Below are 24,806 nucleotides of genomic sequence, written 5' to 3'. Positions count from 1 at the left end.
AGTAACTATTCAGCACAAAAAAAAAATACTTGAGTAGAAGTATCGAAATCATCGAAAAAATGTAGTGAAGTAAAAGTAGAAGTAGGAGAAAAAAATTCTACTCTAGGAAAGTACAGATACCGCATTTCGGTACTTAAGTACAGTACTTAAGTAGTTCTACTTCGTTACTATACATCTCTGGTCACAGGTATCCCAACGTGGGGTCCAGTAATAGGGTCCTGTTCCAATGTATCCGATGCTCCGTGGGGGGATCTGGTATGGCCACTCACAAGTGTATGGATGGGAGGGTCATAGGAAGTGAAAAGACTCGATAGTGTGATATCGTAGGGGATATTTTATTCAGCAGTATAAAATAAATGGATACTCACAATCGATTATAAGGTAAACAGCGTGGTATTGGCGTCCCGGAACGCAATGCGTTCCAACTGGAAACCGGAACCGGAAATGACGTGACGGCGCTGTACGCGTTTCATCATGTGACGTCTTCTGCAGCGGAGGGTTGTCGGTTTTTGCACAATCCCTGTCCACGGACTTATTTTATATATTAATTATTAATATCACTTCATGGTGCACTTTGTATAACACTCCCCTGTATATTTGCACATTCACCTGGACTGGTTAATATTTTAATAATTTTTTATCATTGCGATTTTTGATTCACTTTATATTATTCATTTATTGATCTATTTAATGCTGTTTATGCTATATTAATCTTGCTGATTATTTATATATTTTTTTATCACTATTTTATATACACACATATTTATCTCAGCACCTTTTGCACATTGCACTTCGCCACCTTGTGGCCATTTGCCATAGTCTTTTCTATATACAAGTCATCTGATGATACATGTTTACATATTTATATCTACCTAATTGCACTTTATAATATAAGCAGCGCCATCACCTCCATTCTCATCTATCTATATAGCCTTTCGGCTATAGTCTAAGTGAGGCTGCAGCTTATTAGCACACATCTATATCCTTTGATTCCTTAGCGCGGATTTTATTATCGTTTTTCTCTCTACTCACTGGCTCCTCCTGGTGTCAACAGTCAGAGGCCGAGCCCCACTCTGTGTTTGAATAGACAATGTTCATTCACAGGAGCGCAATTAGGAAACAAGCCAGCACAAGTGCCCCCATAACAAGAGGCCACCTCTGTCCAGAATTTTCATAGATTCCCTGCATTTTTTGCAGCTTTCCCTTGGCAGTATACTTTCAAGTTCAAAGGACTACATATCCTATGGTACCTTGCAAGTTGTGATCCCTGTACTGACTCCCCCTGAAACACATCCTCTTAGCACCTCTGAGGGCCAAAAAGGTTTAGCTTTTTAAATTACTTTCAGAAAACACTTTTCATGATAGCAGTGCCAATCAACAGGGCATACTGAATATAGGTCACGGAAGTCAAGGAAGCAAATTTGTGGGGACCTTCACAAAGCAAAATTTACAAACCTAAAAATGTTCAGAGAAAGAGGAGTAGGCTTGAAAACATAACATAAGGATTTTGACCATAGATATGCTTTAAAGGAAAATTTTGGAAATGTAAATCCCCTGCGCTGTACTACTGCAGGCATTGAAAAGCATTCTGCCTGGTTTGTTTCCATATTTGTACAAATGCCCTCCTACAGCGTGTAAGCTTCACTTTTGCATCATCTATAAAAACCTGTTTGAAGCGGTTTCCTACCTCAATGACATGTCATAGCACGTCTCTCAGATTGACCTAGGAGGGATTCTGGGGACTGTATCTAATCAAGCTCTAGGATATCACTAAGGTTTGCCCAGAATATTGCTTATAATAACTGTTAGTTACCCGCAAGAGCAGTCCTAGCGTAGTTTCTGGGATACCCCTGGGTCTTATATCATTACGACTGTAACTTCCTGTTGTAGCCAAGATGAGGAAAGTCATTGGTGTTGGACCCGTGCCATCTTCAATGTCCCACCTGCAAGTTCGGATAGAGGTAAGGGAAAACAGCGAATGTCTGTTTGCTGATCTCCCCTACCTTGTAAGATCCCGGAGCAGATGTATATAATGCCAAAATGTTCTGCTGTCACTTTCTTTAGCGGTTGTGGAAGCTAATGGATCACAATCCCTGATGCCACATTAAAGGAGAACACTATAATTGTGTGACATAAAGCTTTGAAACTACCACCATTTTATTCTCTAGAGTCTCTGCATTCAGAAGATAAAGTTTTGAGAGAAGAATCTTCAGGCCTACAATTATTTTTTTTTTAAATCATGTGTGCAAAAAGAAGACCACGAAGGACTGACAGCTTACCTCCAACACTTCTCCGCCTCCTGCGCTTCCTCTCACCAGGGGAGTCAGCATCACCTTCCTCTAATTGCTCAGTTCCAGGGGTATCAGAGCCAACATCCAATCCAAGCATGCCCGGTATGTTCTCAAGAAGGAAATTAGGCACGCAGCCTAAGAAAGAGAAAAAAAAAAAAAAAAAAAAAAAAAAAAAAAGAAATGTTGTATGTATGCACACACACGGTAAAATAAGTATTGATCACGTCTGCAATCCATGCATACAAAGAAAAAATCTGCTGTCATCTACCAGGATAATGAAGACAAAACGAGGGTGGACACATTTCAGCAAGAAAAATGATCCCAAACACAAAGCCAAAGAAACTCTCAATTGGTTTCAAAGAAAGAAAAAGCTGCTAGAATGGCCCAGCCAATCATCTGACTTGAATCCAATAGAAAATCTATGGGAAGAACTAAAGATTAGAGTAAATAGAAGAGGCCCACGGAACCTTCAAGATTTAAAGACGGTGGAAGAGTGGGCCAAAAATCACACCTGCACAATGCATGCAACTAGTTTCTCCATACAGGAGTCATCTGGAAGCTGTCATTACCAACAAAGAAATGTGTACAAAGTATTAAAGTGGTTGTAAACCCCCCTGTACTGTTTGTACCTATAGAAAAAGCCTATAATAAGGCTTGCCTATAGGTACTGTAAATATCTCCTAAACTTGCACCATTTAGGAGATATTTACATTGCATGCAGCCAATGAAGTGCAGTTTCTTCAGAGCCCTGTGCCATGACCGGTGGCTCCTGCGTAGGAGTGACGTCACGTGGCTCCGGTCAGTAGCAGAGCCGGAGTCCGCAGGCCCGGAAGGAAGACGGGTGAAGATGGATAGCGGCCTCCAGCGGGGGGGGGGGATGACGTGGGTTTCGTTTGCAGGCAAGTGTCACTTAATGTGCTCGTAGTATGCATTGCATACTACCACCACATTATGCATTTACTTAGCGGGTAAACAAAAAGAAAATCTTCAAGACTTTATTTCCTCTTTAAATAAGTTTCAGTTAGCGTGTTCAATACTTTTTCCCTGTCATTCCATTTTATTACACATAACTTCATTTTTGTACTTATTTGTTTTGGATTCTTTGTAGGTTGTTACCAACGTGGTGAAAAATTCATGTCAATAGCACCTTTAGAAATATATTCACCTAGAAAAATGCTGTAAAATAATTTTGTGGGAGTTAAATTGAAGGGGACAAGAATTAACAACACTGATGAGTTATACTGCTGCATACAGGAAGACTTGGAAAACAAAGTGTGACTAGCACCATATAAAACTCCTCCTATTTAGAGCATGTTCAAGTTTAGTGGAAAAGCAGTAGCAAGAGCTTAATTATAGAGAGAGTGGTGGGAACTCCATCCCTCAATGAACTCCCTGATTTTGTGATAAATTCCATAAACCCATTTTCTCTCACATTAGTTGAGACACAGGAATTCAGAGGCAACTGGGGCATAAACTGAGGAGGGTGGGCAACAGCAAAAAGACCCACACAAAAACAGAACTGGGGCTACAAGCAAATTAAAGTTTAGGTCCACCCTAACACTAAAATCCCTGCATCTACAGGCAGCCACAATCTAACACTAACCTATCTAGCCCTGTAAAGAAGAAATTACTATACATACCTTTTTTAAAGTCGATCTGATCCGGTCTCCAGCGGCAGAAGCTCTGCAGAGGACACAGCCAACGGCTGAAATAATGGGAAGTGACATCATCCATAGAGTTTTCCGTTGTCGGCTGTGTCCTCTGCACCTGCCTCCACAGAGAAGCCGCAGCTGACAGCTCAGCATGAGATCAGGTCAGATCGGCTTCAAAAAAAGTATCAATACCGATTTCTTCTTTACAGGGCTAGATAGGTTAGTGTTCTATCATGAATGTCTGTAGATGCAGGGATTCTAGTGTTAGAGTGGACTTATATTTTAAAAGCGCTGGCTGAAGGAACTTGTGTCTGAAGTTGGCATCAGAAGAGGCCTGAAATTCCAGATGGTAAGAAACCTAGATAACAGACCAGGTGGCTGCCTTGCAAATCTGGGAAACCATTGCTTGATGCCAAAATGTCCAAGAAGCACTTACAGATCTAGCAGAATGCACCTTGATAGTAAAGGGTGAAATCAGTCTTTAAGCCATTGGCCTGGCTAAAAATGTGTCTGAGCCACCAAGAAATGGTGTCGTGAGAAGCTGGTTATCCTTTACGGGGACAGTCATGGATAACAATCTGTGGAACATCTGCCAGGCAATGGAGCTGCCACGTAGGAGGCTAATATTAAATCTCCGAACTCTCAAGCAAAAGTGGAGATTCCAGTGACTATTGGAATGAAGTGTTGGACATTTCTATTTCCACCAAGGAAGAAAAGCTCTGGCTTGATCTGAATCTAGAATTAGCCCCACGTAATCAGGTAATCGGTGTTCCAGAACTACCTTGTGAAGGCAATGAGTCAGATCAAGCACCAACTTCTAACGGGTCAAGACCCAAGCAAACCTTGGCGAGGTCTGGATGGTTTAAGATGTTTATGGTCAAGATCTGGGACCACTGCTCCCTCAGCAGATCTTTCAGATACACTATATTATCAAAAGTATAGGGACGCCTGCCTTTACCCTTAGCAGATATGACAGCTTCAACTCTTCTGGGAAGGCTGTCCACAAGGTTTAGGAGTGTGTCTGGAAATGTTTGACCATTTCTCCAGAAGCACAGACACCAATGTTGGAGACCAGGCATGGCTCTCAGTCTGCATTCTAAATTCATCCAAAAGGTGTTATCGAGCTGAGGTCAGGACTCTGTGCAGGCCAGTAAAATTCCTCCACCCCAAACTCGCTCACCCATGTCTTTATGGACCTCACTGAATTTACAGCTTGTCAAGAGTACAGAAAAAAAAGTAAGTGGAGAGCTGAGGTTACACTCAGCAGAGCTCAGTGAGAAGAGGTCCGAGAGCTGATTGAAGGGAAGGGACACAGCCCCCTCCACACAGATCACAGGAACAGAGCTTAGGCTGTCTAATAGCTGGAGGTCCCTCCTGTCACCATTTTTCTTTTGGTGTCAGAAAAACTTGTCAGAAGGGATTCATTCGATAGAGGAAAGAAGCAGTAGACAGAAATGACACTTTGTACTTTTAGTTATGAGCACTCACTAGGGATAGACCGATAGGGTTTTTTCAGGGCCAATACCGATATTTTGGTCACAACATATCGGTATCGGCCAATATTGTGTACATTTAAAGTTTTGAAAAATAAAGAATTTTTGACACAAATATGGTACTGAACATGTTAATTTTTGTTTAATGCTTAATGGCTGGCACCCTGTCTGTGGGCGGCTGGCTGGCACCCTGTCTGTGGGCGGCTGGCTGGCTTGCTGGTACAGTGCCTGTGGCTGGCTGGTACAGGGCCTGTGGCTGGCTGGTACAGGGCCTGTGGCTGGCTGGTACAGGGCCTGTGGCTGGCTGGTACAGGGCCTGTGGATGTGGGTGGCTGGCTGGCACCGGGCTGCTGTGGGTGGGCGTATGGCTGTGATACACTCCCGCGAGACTAGTCCCGACTCCATACGAGGCTGTCTAAGGCAAGGGAGGTGGCCTAAGAAGGCAGAATGATGTCACAAAAATATCAGCCAGTTCCGGGGCCAATACAGATATATTGGGGAAAGAGCATATCGGTCTATCCCTAGTACACACCATAGAGGGATACGTTTTGTTCCTTTTTTTCCACGTCTGAGGTGTCAACCACTTTAAGACTGGCTCTATGATGCTCCACAGTGCCAAAGGCTGAGCATTGCGAACATCGCCAAATATACTCCCCACAAAACAATGAGTTAAAATGGATGCCTTGAGCTGACGTGAGCTCAGTACACACTCCAGCGAAGCAAATGGGGTATTGTGGAATTTATGGCAGTTCACTGCTAATACGATACTTAAAATATATACTGTACCCCACTATCAAGGACTGATTTTATCTTTTTCCTACTTTTCCTAACAGACAAAAACACATTATGTATACGTAATGCCACAAAAATCTTTAGCATAGATCATGGTTACAATGAAACCTTAGTGCTCACCTATATCTGCTGCCTGGTCTATCAGAGTTTGCACTATTGCTGCCTGAACACGAAGCTTCTTTTCAGTGCTTGCAGAAATCTTGTCACTGTCCACTGTCTGTAGAAGGTTAGGAGCAAATATCACAGCCAGGTTACTGCTGTCCATTCGGTTGGTGTCAGATCTGCAGGATATATTAATCTATAGTAATTAAAAATGTAATTTTGTATTTTTGATAACCAAGTCTACCCAAAGTGAAATTCTTACCTCATAGACACATTTTGCAGAAAGTTAAAAAAGTAACGCAGTATAGAAACTGCCCGTTCAGGCATTAAGCAGGATATCAACATGGTTGCAGAGGTCTTCTCAACATCACTGCCCAATTGCTGGGCCTTGCACAGCACATCCTGGAGATCTGCAGGAAGAATGGGCTCTGGTAGCTCTCTGAAAAACTGCTTGAGAATGCCAGCCACATCACAAGGAAGAGCATCCGAGAGGTCATTATCTCCTCCATCAAGCTTAGTCTAAGGAAAGCAAAGAAACAAAAATCAACAGAAGTGCATGAAGAACATAGAACACTGCAGTTTGCATGATTCCAGATGAATAACCCACTGCACCACACCATGTACCTTACACCATGGTGAAAGTCTTCAAATCAGTTATGTTAACACTTGGAATCTAATCAATTACCTGGTATGTCTGTTTAATTAGAATTGATCTAAAGTGATCTTTCACCCTCCGGATCATCTAAAGTTCTGTGCAGGACCACTACCCTCCACGGTATGAATCTGCATTTTTTTGGCCATTTTTAAACACTTTAGTCTTGGTCCAACCGACCCGCCTAGGCGAGAATGACTTGTCCCTGCTGCCTCCCCCCTCCTGGGTTTCCAAGTCACATTTCAGGAGGCTGCAGGAGAAGGCAATAACTACGGCTGGTGGGCGGAACTGTAGTTAGAGGCCAGCTGCCTGAATCTGGAAGAGGCAGCCAGCTTGCAATGACTGGGGATGACTAATATGGCGGAGCACGACCTGGGCAGCTACAACTAATCAGCAGATCGCAGCAGAACAATGCTACATCTGCTGGGGAGCGGAGTATCTGAATCCAGGACAATGCCGCATGACAGGTAAGTGTAGTGGAAAAAAACACTTTTTTTTTTTTTTTTTTATAGGAGAAATGACTAAGGCTCCTCATTAACCACCTCCTTCCCAGGCCGAATCTGAGAATTTGCTCCTACATGTAAAAATCTACTATTTTTGGCTAGAAAATGACTTCGAACCCTCAAATTACATATACATACATACATACATACATACATACATACATACACATGCTTTTTTTTTCAGAAACACAAAACAGTAAAGTTAGCCCAATGTTTTTTTGTATAATGTGAAAGATGATGTTACACCAGTAAATAGATACCCAACATGCCCCGGTTTAAAATTGCATCTGCCTGTGGAATGGCAGCAAACTACGGTGCTTAAAATTCTACATAGGCGACACTTTTAATGCCTTTACAGGTTACCAGTTTAGAGCTGTACAGGTCTGGTGCTAGAAATATTGCTCCCGCTCCAACAATCGCAACAATACCTCACGAGCGTGCAGGAGTAACGTATGTGTTCGCATTTGTGCGTAAGCACAGTGGGACGGGGGCGATATAATTTTTCTTTTTTACTTTTTTTGTAATAACTTTATTGCCATCACAAGGGATGAACAACATCCCTTGTGACAGCATGGGCCTTGACAGGTCCTCTTTATGGAAAGATTTAGGGTCTATTAGACCCCAAATCTCTCCTCTGCCCCCCATGCAGCTGATTAGACCAAGATCGGCGGCTTCTTTGGCCGCTGATGGCCTGGTAAACAAAGGGGCAGAACCGGAAGTGACGAATACTCGAGCTCCAATCCCAGAAGCCGACTCTTCAGTAGAAACGCCTCGGGGGGAGCCAGCCGTGCTGCTACAGGTCCCAGATCGCACTGCAGGCGACCGCGACTTCTGAGCATTTTGCTGTCAACATCAAAGGATGTTTGCTTTTAAGGCAAGGGAGGTGGCCTAAGAAGGCAGAATGACGTCACAAGTGAAAAACACAAGTGTTTTTACCATTTTTTATTCAATAAACCGTGGGTAACGTTCCTTCAGTCCCTTCCTCTTCTTTATTGTGGCCCTCCTGCTGGCAATTCTACCTGTGGAAGCCTCCAGACCCATCAGAAGATACCGGGAAGCTCTGTCCATCCATCCATCCCTCTGGATATTTTATCAAGTGTGGCTGTTTGACTGGACTCCCTGGTACCACAGCATATGCTCCATTATCTCTCCATTGTGGTAAGAGTCCATTCACATCACTGGGTGTCACCTTAAGTTTTCAGTTTTTGCACCAAGTCACGTTTTACTGGATTATAGTTTTGGTAAGAGGTTAATTCACCCATCACCAATCAAGTTGGTCCGTTTTACATGCATCACCTTGGGAACACTCCCCTTCAGATGGAATAGACTCCTCATTGTTTTCTGCATTGTTTTTTTGATTTTTTTTACATATGGACAAGGTTTATTGTTTTATTGTTTAGTAATAGCGCACTTTTGTAATTTTCAGTTACAATTTTTTTTCATGAATACTCGTCGCTCCCGGTTTCCCAGTTTTCCATTAGCCACTCAGATCACTTTTGCCAAAAAAAAAAGAGAATCACTGGTTGCAAAAAAGGATACCAGGATGATGCCTGTAGGTGCAGGCATCATCCCAGTATCTCCATTGAACCCCAAGGACGTACGGGTAAGTCCATTTGGGGGAAGTGGTTAAGCAAGTGCAACAACATAGAAATAAGTAGGAAATGTAAAGAGGAAATAGACACATGGACTTGTACTGGGATAAATTCTACCTTTAGCAGTTTCTGTCGCACAACAGATCCAGACTTCCTAAAAAGCCCTTCAGTGTGAGCATGGCTCTCCAAGTACTTACACACATCAACAAGGAATCTGGAATATAAAAACGTACCATCAGACTTTTTTCAACAAGGGCAAAAAAAAAAAAAAAAAAAAACACACAACATAAATAAGACTATTTCAGGTGGATCATGTATTAAAATACCCCTACCCTTTTACATTAATGGCCTTCATAAATTAAACTATTTATTCATTATGTAAATTAAAGTGTTAATGTAAACTGTGTTCGTTTAAGCAGCATTAAACCCAAAAACATATTGCAGCTAAGATGTAGTGGCTGTATTAGTTTTCTCTTTTTTATGTTTTTTTTCTATTTTCATCTGGCGATCCAACCAGTAAATTTGTTGTTTTTTCTCAAAAGAACAAATGCTCTTGCAGTTATCAGTTGCTGGGATGAAAGAAACAATTCAACACTGGCAGGGATGCTTACAATGATCAGATTTTAGTTACTGTATGTAAAACATTTATCCCAAAAGGAAAAATAAAACAAGTTTGCTGTTAGCTGGAGTGCAGCTTCAACATGTTAGTGTATTTAAATCTGCTAGTGCACTCAACACCCCCCACCCAAGGTGTGTTACTTATCAGTGGAAAACAGGACAAAAAGCCAAAGGGCCAGTTCACACCGCATGGAGTCCAGTGAGGTTTTTTTTCTACATCAAAAATGCATGGATAGGTTGTATGGTTGCCATTCACACCAGTGCAGTCAGTTCCAGTATAAAAAAAAAACCCACCACAGCTTACTGGAATAATGGTAGTAGATTCCCTGTTCCACATGATTGCTCGTCCACTGTTTGGGCAAAGCTATGGCACCTTCTGGTAGTGTAGAAGGTTGCTAACTTTTCCACCACATTCCTTTTAGTGAGAGGATGCAGAACCCAATCAGAACACTTACAGGGTTTTACCTGATTGAATTAGCTGGATTTAAATCACAGCCTGACGTGCCACCCAAGCCAGAGCAACAGAAGCTGTGGCAAGTTCTAGCAGCATTTATCATTGGTCAAAGTGACAGGGTCACAAAATAAAGCTAGCCATAGGTAGAGACCCCTATGCCCATGGGTAGCAGAGAGACCTGCCTCTGCTTGCTATGCGTTATTTGCCACAGAAAGCTGAAGTGGCACACGTGCCCTTTGACATTTTTTCCCAGAGGCGGTAAGGATGACCAAGACAATTAAAGTTCCACATTGCTTTTTGAAATAGAAGATAAAACTTTTTTTTTTTTACATCTGAATAGCATGGTGAAGGGAGAGAGCCACTGCCAGGATTTTATAGCTGCCTGTGTTTCAGTTAGGAAGATTAATAAATGGTGGGATAAACGGTTACTCCCAGCAGGTCTTCACTCAACATACCTTTCATACCCACAATCCTTGCAAGAATAGAAGCAATCTGCCCTTTCCACCCTGGGCATATCTGCAATTAGGTACTTCTCATAACTTATCACACTGCCCACACCAGGCTTTACTGATTTGGAGAAATTGTGCTGCTCCACACCCCCCCCCCCCTTCAAGGACACCTTATCCCCTCAGATATACATCATTTGTCATGAATATACACCTAAATGGGTCTTTGCAGCTGATGACTGAACTAAAAATTTAGGGGTGATGCTTTCTGGGGATGACTGGGAGCATATGAATACGAACCCTCGCCAGGGCTCCATCAAAGTAAATATTCAGGGAAAAAAAAAAACTCTGCAGTAGAGAGTACCGTTCCCCGGCATGGTTACACAAATTTCCACTGACTATCTCAGACCAATGCTAGAGATGCCTACAGGATAAGGGAACACTTCTACACATTTGGTGATCCTGCTCATGCATTCGCCCTTTTTGGACCTAGGTTCATCACCATACTGAGAAAGTTTCAGACTGCGAGAGCTCTTCTTCAACCTTGCCTTGTGCTTGGTACACCACACAACTGTCACCCACCGCATACAAACAGTCACTTGTAATGCAGCAAAAACACACATTCCCAGACTATGAAACTCGACTAAAACATCTGAGCTTTCAGAATGCTTTTCTGGAATAGATCAGTTTGCTTATATGGACCAGTTCCTCCATCTAAGAGAACATATCTTCCTATGCTAAAACTTGGGACGGCATGGCTGATTTTCAAAAGACAGACTGACCTATACAAGCAACTAGGTTTGCACCAATACTATTTTTTTTTTTTTTTTTTATTATCGGCGAGTACTGGTACTTTGCGGTGTGATTTGCGTCCATACAAAATTAATCCAGGAGATGTACAGGCAGTCATCCTCCGAGCTGACATCACTTACGCCCTATACCCACAGGGGTCTCAGAACTTCGCCTCCAGCTGCCATGGTTTTCTATGAGTGGGACAGGGACACTATGCAGATTTGGATTTGACTAGATATGTACTTTAATGTGAGTGGTTTCAAAATTTTTAATAAAAAACTTGCCATTGCTGCACTAGATAATGTTTCCCTTTCTATACTGGGTTCTCACATACAGGAGCGGTGGGGGAAATTGCATACGTTTCAGACAGAAATTGCACCACATTCCTATTCAAATCTCATGCGATTCGTGCTAATTCATTTTGTATGAACACAAATCACACTGAAACGTATCGGTTTCTGTATCATTTTTCATGAGTACTCATGAAAATACTCTGTGGATCACTACAAGCAACACATGCCAAATCACCTGCCTATTTGATTTTACTTTTGGTACATGGGGAATTTACCAGTGCAGTTCCCATTCCGGAGCCAGCACTTCTGGATGCTCCTGGCGTCCCCTTCTGGCATATCCAGTTTCTGCGCCCCCCTCCCCTCTATTTTTCCTCCATCTTTGCTCTCCCTTACAGGATTTCAGACAGTGATATTTCAAGCTCACGGTAGAATTATACAAAAAGGTTTTGCCTTTTATTTCTATTGTAAACTGAATGGGGATATTTTACAAGGAGAGTGTTTAAAATCACTTTAATGCTTCCATGTTATGCCGCTATACCTCGTTAATGCTCCTGTATTGATTACAATTTATGGGTATTGCTGTAACGATTGTACATCTATTTTCTTTTTGACCCTCTCAAAAACATGTAAAAATCATTAAATGAATCACTAATGGTTCTGATCACCAATGGCACTGGGAATAAAAGGGAGTAAAGATCCAAAAAAATTTCAGTTGCAAACAGAACAGGAATAGAGCTGAGATCTTCAAATGGGGAAACTTGATTTTGTGACAACTGTCTAAGAAGGGATTTCCCCAACATCGTAAAGATATCCAAGTTATTACTGCCTTCAAAGTCTACAGGAAAGGAAGTGAAAAATCTGTGCATATTTCATGTATTTATACTTACGTTGGAATGTTCCCATACTGGGGAATAAACAAATGTGGTAAGGAATGAATAGGTGCTCCAAAGATTTTACCCTAAAAGAAAAAAAAAAAAAAAAAAAAAAAAAAAAGAAAGAAGCTTGATAAACAGAAATTTCAAAGCAGACAGAAATGAATTATACGCATGCCCAAGCAATCATGTTTCTCAAAAAACACACACTTATACAGTGGCCACATGCGAATGTGTATTACTAGCAAAAATACGCCCAGATCTGCAATTGATAGCAATGTTATAGCCAATTATTGTTTATTCTTCAAAATATCAAAAACAACAGACACAGGCATTCATTTTACATGCCTACTGAAACTTTTATTTTTGCTAAAATTACTGCATCAAATTTTTATTCCATTTTTTATTATTGCACAATTTTCAAATTTGGGTTTAAATCAAAATATAAAAAAGGAGTTCTAAAGCAAGAAGGTTTTTTTTTTTTTATTTTAATGCAGGGCTTAACAAATTTGCTTGAAATCTAGGAACCAGCTAAAGCTAGGAGCCATTTTTATTTCATGCATGCCAAATGGACAGCTTCTGTCGAACCGGCTGCCATACACACGGGCCCAATGGCGGCCAGTTTTTAATGAACCGGCTGATTTTTACCCGGCATTCGACCCTTATGTACTTGGTTTACTTCTGAGAGATATTAAAAGGAACACCCCAACCACCATGACCACTTCAGTGATTTGATGGTGGTAGGAGTCAGAAACCCTGCACATGCTGGAATGTTTACAATTATGTTGCACCCCTAGCACATGTGACTTACTGCTGGCGGTTACTGCTGGCTATGGAGAGTGTGATGAGCGGCGCTGGAGGAAGCATGCAGAGCCGATGATTCCCGTGTCTCTCCTCACAGGCGGAGTGCATTTGATATCACTCCGCCTGTGACAGGACAGAGCCGGAACTATACAGGAAGCATCGGCTCCATTCTGTCACCAGACATCCCAAGTCTCCTGCGAGGTGTGGGAGTCTCCTGCATGCAGGCACGGCACTTACGGGTGTCAGGGAGTCACAGCCTGCATGCAGGAGACTCCCACACCTCACAGGAAACTTGGGATGTCTGGCGACAAGACACCTGACGCAGTGAACCTAGGTGCCAGGCCTAGCGCCTGGGGTTTGTCGAGCCCAGTCTTAATGCATTAGGATAAAAAGCCTTCTGCATGTAGCAGCCTCCCCAGCGATGTCCACAAGTCCCTTGGCCGTTCGGGACTCTCCCTCCTGAGTGGCTGAGACACAGCCACGGCGCCATTGGCTCTCGTACCTGCCAAAGTCAGTCAGGCAATCAGGAGAGAAAGAGGGTGCAGGGCCGAACGGCAGCTCCGTGTCCGAATCGACACAGGGAGCTGTGAGTGACTCGGCTCGGGTGCCCCCATGGTAATCTGCTTACTGTGGGGGCACTTGACAGGAGAGAGGAGCTAGGAAAGCCCAACGGGGACTCGAGAAGAGGAGGATTCAGGCTGGTCTGTGCAAAACCATCTGCACAGAGCAGGTAAGTATAACGTTTTTTTTTTTTTTAAACAAAAACACATAAGTCTTTACAATCACTTTAAGCAGAAATCCAGCCAAACCTTTATAGTTTACAATTGAACCGATAGGGCAGGGGTCTTCAAACTATGGCCCTCCAGTTGTTCTGGAACTACAATTCCCATCATGCCTAGTCATGTCTGTGAATCTCAGAGTTTTACAATGCCTCATGGGATGTGTAGTCCCACAACAGCTGGAGGGCCATAGTTTGAGGATCCCTGCGATAGGGGTTATAAGCTTTCAGGTGTCTACTGCTTTCAGAGTTTCCATTAAGGTCATTGCTCCCATGTCTTGTCCCACTGACCATCTGTCACAGGAAGTAAAGTGAATCTTCCAAAAAACATTCTGGGGGTTCTAATCCTAACCCACTGTATGGTTGGTGTTCTGCTTAGAGATCTCCCCACACTTTGTCGGCGGCCAACACTTAAGACTTTGGATAATACATAAATTACAGATGGACACAGTCGTTCACAAATCAGTAGCCAGTCCATAAGCAGTTTATGAGCCAACCCCTTTTACTAGTGCCATTAGAAAAGATCCCAAAAAGTCAGACACCATATACGCTATTGTAGCGCTACTCCCGTGAAGGCAGTTACTGAATCTGTACCCACTGCTTGCCATGACCGTACAAGTCCTCAGACACCCTGGGTTCAGACATTTTTTGGAGGCGAGTGGTGACCAAGATAACTTGAGACACACACAAAATTCAAGTAAAACAGTTGAGCTTTGTTTACTGAGGTGTAAGAAATATCAGATTCCAGTAACAAACTTAGCACTTATTAAAAATCTAGGAATTAATTACTCACACAATACTGTTTAGTTGGAAACCTATATGAACAGGCAGAGGAATGACCCTTATGTTAAATCACTCCCTTCTGTACCTCAAACACCACAGGCCCAGAAAAAGAAAGAAAGAAAACCCTATACTTAACTCAGTATAAACAGTTTAAGATTTAGGTCCTTCACCCACTCATATTTCGGGTACTTATATAGCACTGTCAATTTACGCAGCGCTTTACATATACATTGCACATTTACATTAGTCCCTGCCCTCAAGGAGCTTACAATCTAAGGTCCCTAACTCTCATTCATACACATACTAGGGCCAATTTTTTTATACAAGATCCAATTAACCTACCAGCATGTCTTCAGAGTATATAATAAGTCTCAGGCGAAAGTAGGGCCGGTATAGCACCCCAAATATTAATCCCTTGTGTTGGGGGGGGGGGGGAATTGGGTAAGGTGTAGTCCCTTTGAATGGAAGAAAGTCTTGACTCTATAGCTAGCTCTTTGGTGATACACTGAAGGTCTCCCGATAAGCAAAGTGGGGCCAAATTTGGCTGATGGGTTCCAACAGCAGGAGATGCACATAATGCCTGTGGTATCCTGAAGAAAAATTAACACTGCTGCTGCTTGGCAAAGGGAGAACATGTAAAACAGATAACTACAGGTGTAGGCTAAGAGAAAGGCAATGATGTCGGCATGCAGAGTCAATTTTAGTAACCAGATGGACAGCTGGCTGCTCACCGATCCAAGCGACTGGTGGTATTGAAGAATGGAGCTCGGGCTCCTTAGATAGCTCCCGCAGGGTTTTGGCTCAAGGGATGGCGCTTGACCTCATGTTGCACTACGTTGCAGCTCAGCTGGATCTGGTGTGATGTGATGAGAGCAGCCTCCAGTCTGCCGCTGGACATACAGAAGTAGCCGGTGATTGAAGTCTCTGTACACATATGCGTTGACTCTCGGAAGCACAGGCCGCGACTTGACCACAGCACAGTTTGACACTGAACCACTTTCTTGCAGATCCAGGCCTGGGTTCCAAGAAAGCTATCCTGGCCTAGCTCAGGCTTTTTTTTTTTTTATATCCTCTCACAGCTCCTCTCCTCTCTATTCTCTTACTCCAGGCGGCTGGTACTTGTAGTTCATTACAGTCTGGCCCGAGTGTGAGTCCTGGGACTAAAACTCCCCAAGATGGTTTGCTTCACTCCCTGATGTTAACCACTCTGTCAGGATGTGATGACAGTCTCTTAGCTGAGCACTAAAGAGAAAAACAGTCTTACTGCAGCAGAGCGTCTCTTTATACTGCAGGCAATATCATCCAGCTCCTTGCTACCCTATATTTATGGGCATAATACCTAAAACCAAAGATTTGTGCTGCTCAGATGACATGACCCTCAACAGTCTTATAAATATATATTAAACAGTCTGCACTAAATGTACAAAGAGGTTCCCAAATCCACTTTGGAATGCAGCTTTGAGAGATAACAGGAATGGGATAGGAGCTTATAAACAATTGTCAGTTGCAGGAGCCCTGATCATGCTTCCTGTATGTAGCAGCAGTGTTAAGAGGAGCAGTCTACAACACGTGGAAGCAAATCAAACCAAACCAGATCTCCCTGGCCAACTGATCTCTGAGGAAGTTGCAGCTAGCCAGACACAGTTGAGACAATTCTTATTTTCCATTTCTCCTGCAAGGTAATCCAGCATCAGGACTATAGTCCAATTATACTCCCCCTCTATCAGTGCCAAGATCTCAGTGGAGAACTGCGTTTGTTAGCACAGATATTTCCAGGCTCAGCAAATCTGCTTTTAGGATACAGAAGTCACTCCTGAGCCACAAAAGAATGTTCTAAATATCAACAAAATGAATTATGTCATTAGGTGACACTCTGCAACATTTGAGGATCGGCCCACCATCAGAGAGGAATGACCTCCAGTTTTATTTTTAGGTTAACCATCAGCTTTAAATACAACTCCAGTTTTAATTTTATGTAACCCAGCATAGAGACATAAAAAAAAAAAAAAAAATCAGCTTTTGCCTCCTCTCCAGCCAGACTGGACACTGAGGTCTAGGCTAACCCTGAGTTGAATAAAGAGCAGCCAAAGAAGCTAGACAGTAATGTTGGCCATACACTCTAAATGGTACCAAAACGATGTAATCCGAGGACACATCTAAACAATCCTTTAGATTTGTATCAAATCAGGCTCTAATCCTACATAGTTGATGGCAGATCCAAAGGAGATTGTACAATCAGACTGTATAAGTATGATCACCTTAAGGCAGTACCAAAACACTGACCTTTCCCCTTCATAAAATGACCAGAAAAATAAGATTGTCACATGACCAGCACCACAATTTAGGCCCAACCTTACTTCTCTAATTATTATTTCAGGAGGCTGATTTAGCCTCAATTCACACTATGAACTGCATGCGATTGCACTGCATTCCTGTTCATTTCACATGCCATTCGATGCAGTGCGATCGGAGCCTATTTATTTTGAATGGGGGCAAATAGCATTGCATCGTGCCAAAGTCATGCATGCACCAATTTTGGAACTGCAGTGCAACTAGATTGCATGGTACAAGGCAAACGCACTGTTTTTACCACCTGCGTTTGGGGTGTTGTTAAGATTCACCTGACACCCACAGAAGATCACAAGGGCAGTGCCATTTGAATGCAGTGCAGGAAACGTGCATGGATCGTGGGGTTTCCCGCACAGCATCACTGTGAACCTAGGCTTACAGTGTAGGAAGTTTTAATCCATTTTAAAATATGCAATATAATAAAAGCATATATAAAACTTTGAAACTCAGCAAAACGAGTTGGGGAGATATGGCTGCACTGAATTATAGGACATAAAGCTGGCCAAGATACTTTGTTCACCGTGCCCAAACCTTCAAGTCTAGACCTGAACCACTACTGAGTCAAGTTTTGCACTGTACACAAAACATTCCACAGGGCTGCAGATGTAAAAAAAGATGAACAAAGGGCAAAGTATTTCTTCCACAAACCTAACAGCTGAGTATAATTTGATGTGAGCAAGTAGTGTACAAATAAAAGGCAATGTCAGGCACATTAGATTCACCAGCCACTATTGGAAGTATACTGCTTCAATCAGAGAATGATGTAACAAGTTAATCTGCACTAATAACAAATCTAAATGAACAACATTTTTTAATTCTGCTTGTATTATCCTATGAGCAAGGGATCATTTCCATTTCCACCAGAAGATCCACTGAATATTTCCAAACACTGTTCCCTTCAAATACTAGCCAAATGTCACTTCACCTAACTACTGAAATTGAATGGGAACGGGATGAAAAATGGAATTAAAAAAAACAAAAAAAACAAATAAAAAACAGAAAAATAGTGACGATTGAAAACTTTATAAAACGCACTTCTGTGAGTCAATGCCTATAAAGACATCGGGTTAATTTTGCATTTTTCTGAAGAAAAAAAAACAAGTCTATGCAGGAATTAGTATGAACACCGTGCCAAAAGGTATAGCAAAAATATATGTACTGTAGTTGCGATTCCTTCTCAAGGTCACCAAACATACTGGTGAGGTAAACGTACCTCTCTGTAAAGGAAGGGTGCCATGTCCTGCTCTATACACCACATTCTGTGAATGGCCTAGGGGAGAGGGAAGGGGGTGGATAAATGACACCACCACTTCTGTATATGTATGAGAGCCACATCTGCAGAGAGCTATACTATCCAGCATTAAGAAAAGTAGCCGTTTTAAAGGACACATCAGCAACCTGGCCAATGCATATACCCCATAAGAAAACAGAGGAAAAATAAAGAAAAATCTGTCTGGAGTTCTGCTTTAATTACGGAAAGGATCAGAACCCCCATCAAGTTTTTACTGCCGTATCCCTGCCAGGTAGATTTAAAGCCGACCTATTTTGTCCTGATAAATGTTCCCACTAAATCAGAAAGGGGGGGAGCTAAATCTTTACTGTGTCACCACTCAGAGAAATTTTCCTTCACTTTGTAGACATTTCTTCTCACTTCATTTTGCCTTCCCAGGGCAGGCAGTAAAGGAAAGTCTCAGTGAATAGGCATGGACAGCAAACAAACTGTCAGGTTTACAACTTTCCGACAAAAAAAAATAAAGTGCCCATTAGTGGGAGAATAAAATGACCTGTACTGTATGGCTCCTTAACCTAATATAGGAGCTGTTCACACCTTTCTGTTTTCCTGTTGTAAAACGTTTTACTGCAGAATAATGCACTTCGTAGAAATCTCCTTCTCTCCGCTGCAGTTTGGTGCGTTCCTAAAAGATCTATAAGGGCCCATTGGTGTCATGTATGTATTTGGTGGTAATGCTCACAAGGTCTCAGTGTGTATTTGATTGGTTGGACCTTTAGGATTCATGCTGATGGGCAATGTTATCCTGCATCTGGAAAGCAAGTCAGTAAAAACCTTTTGATTTTATGGCTCAACTAAACTCAAAATGTATTACAACCAACGCCCCAACCCATCCTGCCAACTGATAACATTTCCTTTACATGTAAAACCAGTTCTTTTTCACCAGAGTCCTCCCATCCAGAGCCTTCATTGATGCCATTTCCACATCAGAGAACACTGACCCAGCACTGTATATTAACTCCTAAAATCTCACCTTTTCTACCCCTTTTCCTTAGGGTTTCCAGGATGGATCAAAGTAATTCCAGTCAGTCAGAATGGTCATGTGCTGGCTCTGACCAATCAGAATGGCTTTGATCTGTCTTGAAAGCCCCACAGAAAGAAGCAGAGCGGGTATTTCAAATCTTCTGACCACATCGCTGGCTGCATGAGGCAGCTCCTCATGGAGCAGTACAGCGAGGACTCTGGGGGTGGGGAAAGGCGGGGAGGGGTGTTCATTCACCTTTTCATTTTGTTTTGAAAAGATTAACTAACCCTTTAAAGCAGAATTAAACCCACAAAAATGTAATATATATTACAGCTTACCAACCATTAGATGTGGCAGCTGCATTAAATGTTATTTTTAGTCTTTCCCCCTCTGTTTTCACCTGGTGATCTGGCCAGTAACACAGCCCCTGTAATAGAGTGCCTCCACTCTGGACGAATGAGCACAGGGGGCACATTTGGACAGCAGAATTGTCAGTCAGGGGGGGGGAAATGTACTAGCAGATATAATACAACAAATTGAAGCCAAGCTCCAGCTTTATAGTCAGTTACAGCAAACCGTTTATTTTTCTCCTTGTGGGATAAAAGGTTTTACATGAATAAATAAAAGCTGATTGCTGTAAGCACCCCTGCGCTGCCAGTGTTAATTTTTCTTTATCCTTGTAAACTGATACATCTGAAAGAGCTTGGTCCTTTGAAAACAGACTTACTGACTAGATTCCCAGATGAAAAAAGAAAAAAGCCTTAAAAAGAAAACTAATGCAGCCATCACTTCTAGGAATTGGTAGGCTACAATATAATAAAGGTTTACTTTTGGGTTTAATACTGCTGTAAGGGCTCATGTATGCTGAAACATAACTTACAGTGTACAGTTGCATATTCAGATTACTTTATTAATCCCAAAGTAAAATTATTAAAGTGGTTGTAAAGGCATCTTATTGCATTAAGATAAAAAGCCTTCTGTGGGCAGCCGGCCCCCTAATACTTAACTGAGCCCCCTCTCTTGATCCAGCGATGTTGCAAGAGAGACTTGGCTGCCTGGAACTCTCACTCTTGATTGGCTGAGATAGCAGCAAAGCACCATTGGCTTCCGCTGCTGTCAATCAAAGTCAGTGAGCCAACGAGGAGAGAGATATGGTGGGGACGGGCTGCAGCTCTGCGTCTGGATGCAGGGAGCTGCGGCTCAGCTACCCCCATAGCATGCTGTTTGCTGTGGGGGCACTTAAGGGGTCAAGAGCCCCGAAGAGGGACCCAAGAAGAGGCTGTGCAAAACTCAACTGCACAGAGCAGGTAAGTATAACATGTTTGTTGTTTTAACCAAAAAAAAAGAAAAACAAGACTTTAGTAGCACTTTAAGATAGTTACATTCAATGAAGACAACACAAGATCACAATAACAAACGGAACTAAATACAATAAAATTACCAACAGCAATTAGTACCAAATAAAACTAAAGTAAATGTGCATTTACATTCCTTTGCAATTCGTTTTTTTTTTTAAATTGCATTTACATGCGTTTGTTCACGTTTATTCCGATATGTTTGTGTGTGAAAAATTGCAGCATTCTGTACTTTATTTATAAAAAACATATGAAAGGTAAATATTAGGCTTATTGAAAAACACATTCAGCTGTAAACAAGCCCTAAGGCTGCATTCAGCTTATAATCGCGGGCAGAACCGCCGCGGTTCCGCCCGCGATTCGGAGATTTATTGCAAATCGCGGGACGCCTAGCGTTGCCCGTTGATTTGCAATAGCCCCCCAAACGCCGAGCGATGTTGCCGCGATTTACGCCCGCCGAATCGCGGCAACATCGCGCAAACAAAATCGCGGGACGCAATACGCTCCAAAGAAGCTCTTGTACTTCTTTGGAGCGTATTGCGTCCCGCGATTTTGTTTGCGCGATGTTGCCGCGATTCGGCGGGCGTAAATCGCGGCAACATCGCTCAGCGTTTGGGGGGCTATTGCAAATCAACGGGCAACGCTAGGCGTCCCGCGATTTGCAATAAATCTCCGAATCGCGGGCGGAACCGCGGACGTTCTGCCCGCGATTATAAGCTGACATGTGAATGCAGCCTAAAGGAGCCGTACACATGGCAGTTCAGAGGCTGTTAGGGCCACTCTGCACTGCGTTTCTTTGAACGCGTCCGATTGAGCCGTGTCTGAACTGCTCGAGTGAAATTCAGCCTTTCCTCGGCAAACACTGCTGTTTCCATTTCATTGCAGATGAACGTGTTCTCATGGAAAATGCAACAATTGACAGACGGCCCGCTGACAAGTCCCTGGACTGGATGGCCTTGTAGAATTAGGACTGACAGAATAAAGCCTGGTAGACACGATGGGAATATTAGATGAGACACTTTCTCTACACCGGAGCAGGTCTAACATTGTATATTGTTTAGGAGGGTTCTTGTGATAGCCCCCTTGAACCCTGGCCTGACCCTATGACACATATACACTGGTCGAGCTCAGGTGCTGTTTTGATTAGTGATCGTTTTTTTATTGCCGATATTTTGGTCATCGCATATCGGTATCAGCCGATATTTTTTGAGCATTAAAATTTTTTTTTTTTTTTACAGGTACTCTTTTGGAGGGATCTGGGGGTCTAAAAGATCCCAAACCCCTCCTCTGCACTTAAAGCGGAGTTCCACCCATTTTTAATAGGTTGGAATACATAGATCTATGTAATCCCCTTTAAAATGGCTTTTACCAATGGAAACTTTTTTTTTGCTAGTAAATACCTTAATTTCTGCTTTATTCCTCCTCTCCTCACTTCCGGGTCCGATCGGCGACGACGTCATTCGGCGATTCGCAGTGTCTGCTGGGATGTATTCTATTCCAGAAATCTCGCAGTAGCTGACCTGTACTGAGCCGTGCCTGCCCCGCCTCCTCCGCATCGGTTGTCATTACAAGACAGCCGACTGTCGGCTATGGACGCCGATACTAGGGTGATGCCTCTAGCTGCAGGCATCACTCCGGTACAAGCACTTTCCCGAAATAATTGGCAATGTCGGTAACCTCAGGGACCGATTCTGATATATTGGGGAAAGAGCATATAGGCTTTGCCGATAATCGGTCGATCCCTAGTTTTGATTACTGTATTTGTTGCGTTCTATGAATCTTTAGGTTTCCATGTTGTCTAATTCCTAGGTATTTGATTGATGGGAGTCAGACCTCCACTTATCCCCTATCGGAATGTATTATATTGGCACCCCAGCTTTGTGATTCTATTCTTGGTTGAGTATATACATTAAAGCGGAGTTCCAGCCTCACACACTCACCTGTCCAATGGTCAAGCGATGCGACCACCCAAAGCCTCGCTCTTCTCCCTCTCTGCTCTGCGGCGCCGGCATTACTGGTGTGGGCACCCGGCTGTGACAGTTTGCAGCTTCACAGCCGGGTACACACTGCGTGAGTTGCGCTACGCGTCGTGATTGACCGGCAATCTTCTGGGACCTCTGACATGTCCCAGAAGATTGCAGGGAGGGAGGGGGAGAGGAAAACTTCCGCTCAGGGCGGCGAGGCGCTCCGAGCGGAAGTGGGAGCGAGTACCTGTCAAAACTAGGTACCCGCTCCCCCCCCCCAAAAAAAATGACATGCCAAATGTGGCATGTCAGGGGGTTAGAACTACCTAAAGCGGAAGTTCCACTTTTGGGTGGAACTCCGCTTTAAGTAACCTGCATACAAACCTTCGAGTTGCGAACTTTCAAAGATGCGAACTGTTTGCAGTTTATTTATTTTTTTTATTCAATCCAGTGGGCTGAATGAGAAAACTGACAGATCGCTGTATCAACACAAGCAATGTTGGTGCAGCGATCTCCCCAGCTGTGCTATTGTATTGTGACAGGTGGACTCCCCCGGCCAGAACACACTGATCAGCGCACACTGGCCTTTGTCTGCAAGCACTGATCTTTTCTGGACTTACAAACAGCTCCCGGAACGGAACTCATTCATATGTAGGAGACTTGCTGTAAGGGGCCGATTTCATAGTGGTGCGGATGATCTGGGCTTACGATATCCATTTGTCATAAGACAGAACACAACTTCCTGCAAAGATGTAATTAATTCTTTCACCTTGGTCAGGTCGCCATCACAGTCTTGGTTGCTCGATTTTTTACAGATGAATACTGTGCGGAACGAAAATAGTGTGTTCTGTTATCATACAAAACCTTTTTTCTTGATTGTCCCTTTGGATAATTTCACAAGAACTGTATTGAAAGCTGTATACCAACGATCGGATTATCAGACGATCGATCCAAAAGCGGTATTTTCCATCTGGTTTTCTCATGGGGTGTACAAGACATTAGTCTGCATACAGTTACATGTAATCACCATAATCAGACCCCTCATACTCACACTGTGCGTTGTAGCGGAAGACCCCTTCCCGGCCTCCGATCGTTGCTTGCTGTTCCAGTGTTTCATTTTGATGCCATATGAACGAAGATGCTGAATAACTGCCAGCCGGGCCAGGCTAGGATAGTCAGGGGATGGCTTCATTCTGCACAGCTCTGTGATCACACAGGAGGGGATAATTCCACACTCACCCTATCTATACAGGCCCTGATCACCTACAGGACTCCTCAGTCATCACTTCCTATACAGCACCCTTCACTCCTCACCTTCTATACAGAACTACTCAGTCCTCACCTCCTACACAGGACTCCTCACCCCCTATACACAGGACTACTCAGTCCTCACCTCCTATACAGAACTCCTCACCTCCTACACAGGACTCCTCACCCCCTATACACCAGGACTCCTCAGTCATCACCTCCTATACAGCACCCTTCACTCCTCACCTTCTATACAGAACTACTCAGTCCTCACCTCCTACACAGGACTCCTATACCCACCATAGAGCTGCACGTCCTCTTTCCTCCTAGAACAGAGCGGCCTAGGTATGTGCTGTCCCCTCAGTACAGCTCCTCAGTGCTCCCTCCACACTCATATCACTTCTCCCCCCAGAACCGGCTCTCAGCCTCCGTTCCCTGCCTCTCCTTCCTCTCACTTTCCGTTCCCTCCTCACTTACATTGCCCTCTATTCCAGCCCTCCGCCGCCTCGTCCCCCGTTCTCTCACTACACTCTGTTTCCTCCGTCCCGCTTTCCCCTGCTTCACTCTGATTGGCCGGCTACAGTTCAAACCTCAGGCCCCCTGGTGTCCATAGGAACAAGGCTGCCCCTGCCGTTCGCCTGTTCCTGCAAAATAAATGAAAGGGCGGTGCTGAAGGTGAACGTTGCGTGTGTGGTGCGGGGCGGGGCTGTGTGAGGCG

At 43.3% G+C, this 24,806-nt stretch overlaps 1 protein-coding gene across 4 annotated transcripts in view; it reads right to left on the bottom strand.

The window, feature by feature from the left end:
- The window catches only part of LOC309569603 (rho GTPase-activating protein 11A-like), a 54,680-nt gene extending 30,614 nt beyond the window's left edge, over positions 1–24,066 (bottom strand). For all 4 annotated transcript variants that reach the window (XM_082275487.1, XM_082275486.1, XM_082275488.1 and 1 more), the window contains exons 1-6: positions 23,892–24,066; positions 12,568–12,638; positions 9,195–9,291; positions 6,593–6,849; positions 6,349–6,509; positions 2,280–2,426 (exon numbers count right to left, since the gene is read on the bottom strand). In XM_082275487.1, coding sequence (XP_082131613.1) covers positions 2,280–2,426; positions 6,349–6,509; positions 6,593–6,849; positions 9,195–9,291; positions 12,568–12,638; positions 23,892–24,032 — 874 coding nt within the window. In that variant the 5' untranslated portion in view covers positions 24,033–24,066. The remainder of the gene's footprint in view (positions 1–2,279; positions 2,427–6,348; positions 6,510–6,592; positions 6,850–9,194; positions 9,292–12,567; positions 12,639–23,891) is intronic.
- Between the last annotated feature and the right edge of the window lie 740 nt (positions 24,067–24,806).

Source organism: Pelophylax lessonae (assembly GCF_965119305.1).
Source record: "Pelophylax lessonae genome assembly, chromosome: 13".
Classification (NCBI taxonomy): domain Eukaryota; kingdom Metazoa; phylum Chordata; class Amphibia; order Anura; family Ranidae; genus Pelophylax; species Pelophylax lessonae.
This window is presented reverse-complemented; position numbering and strand designations above follow the sequence as displayed.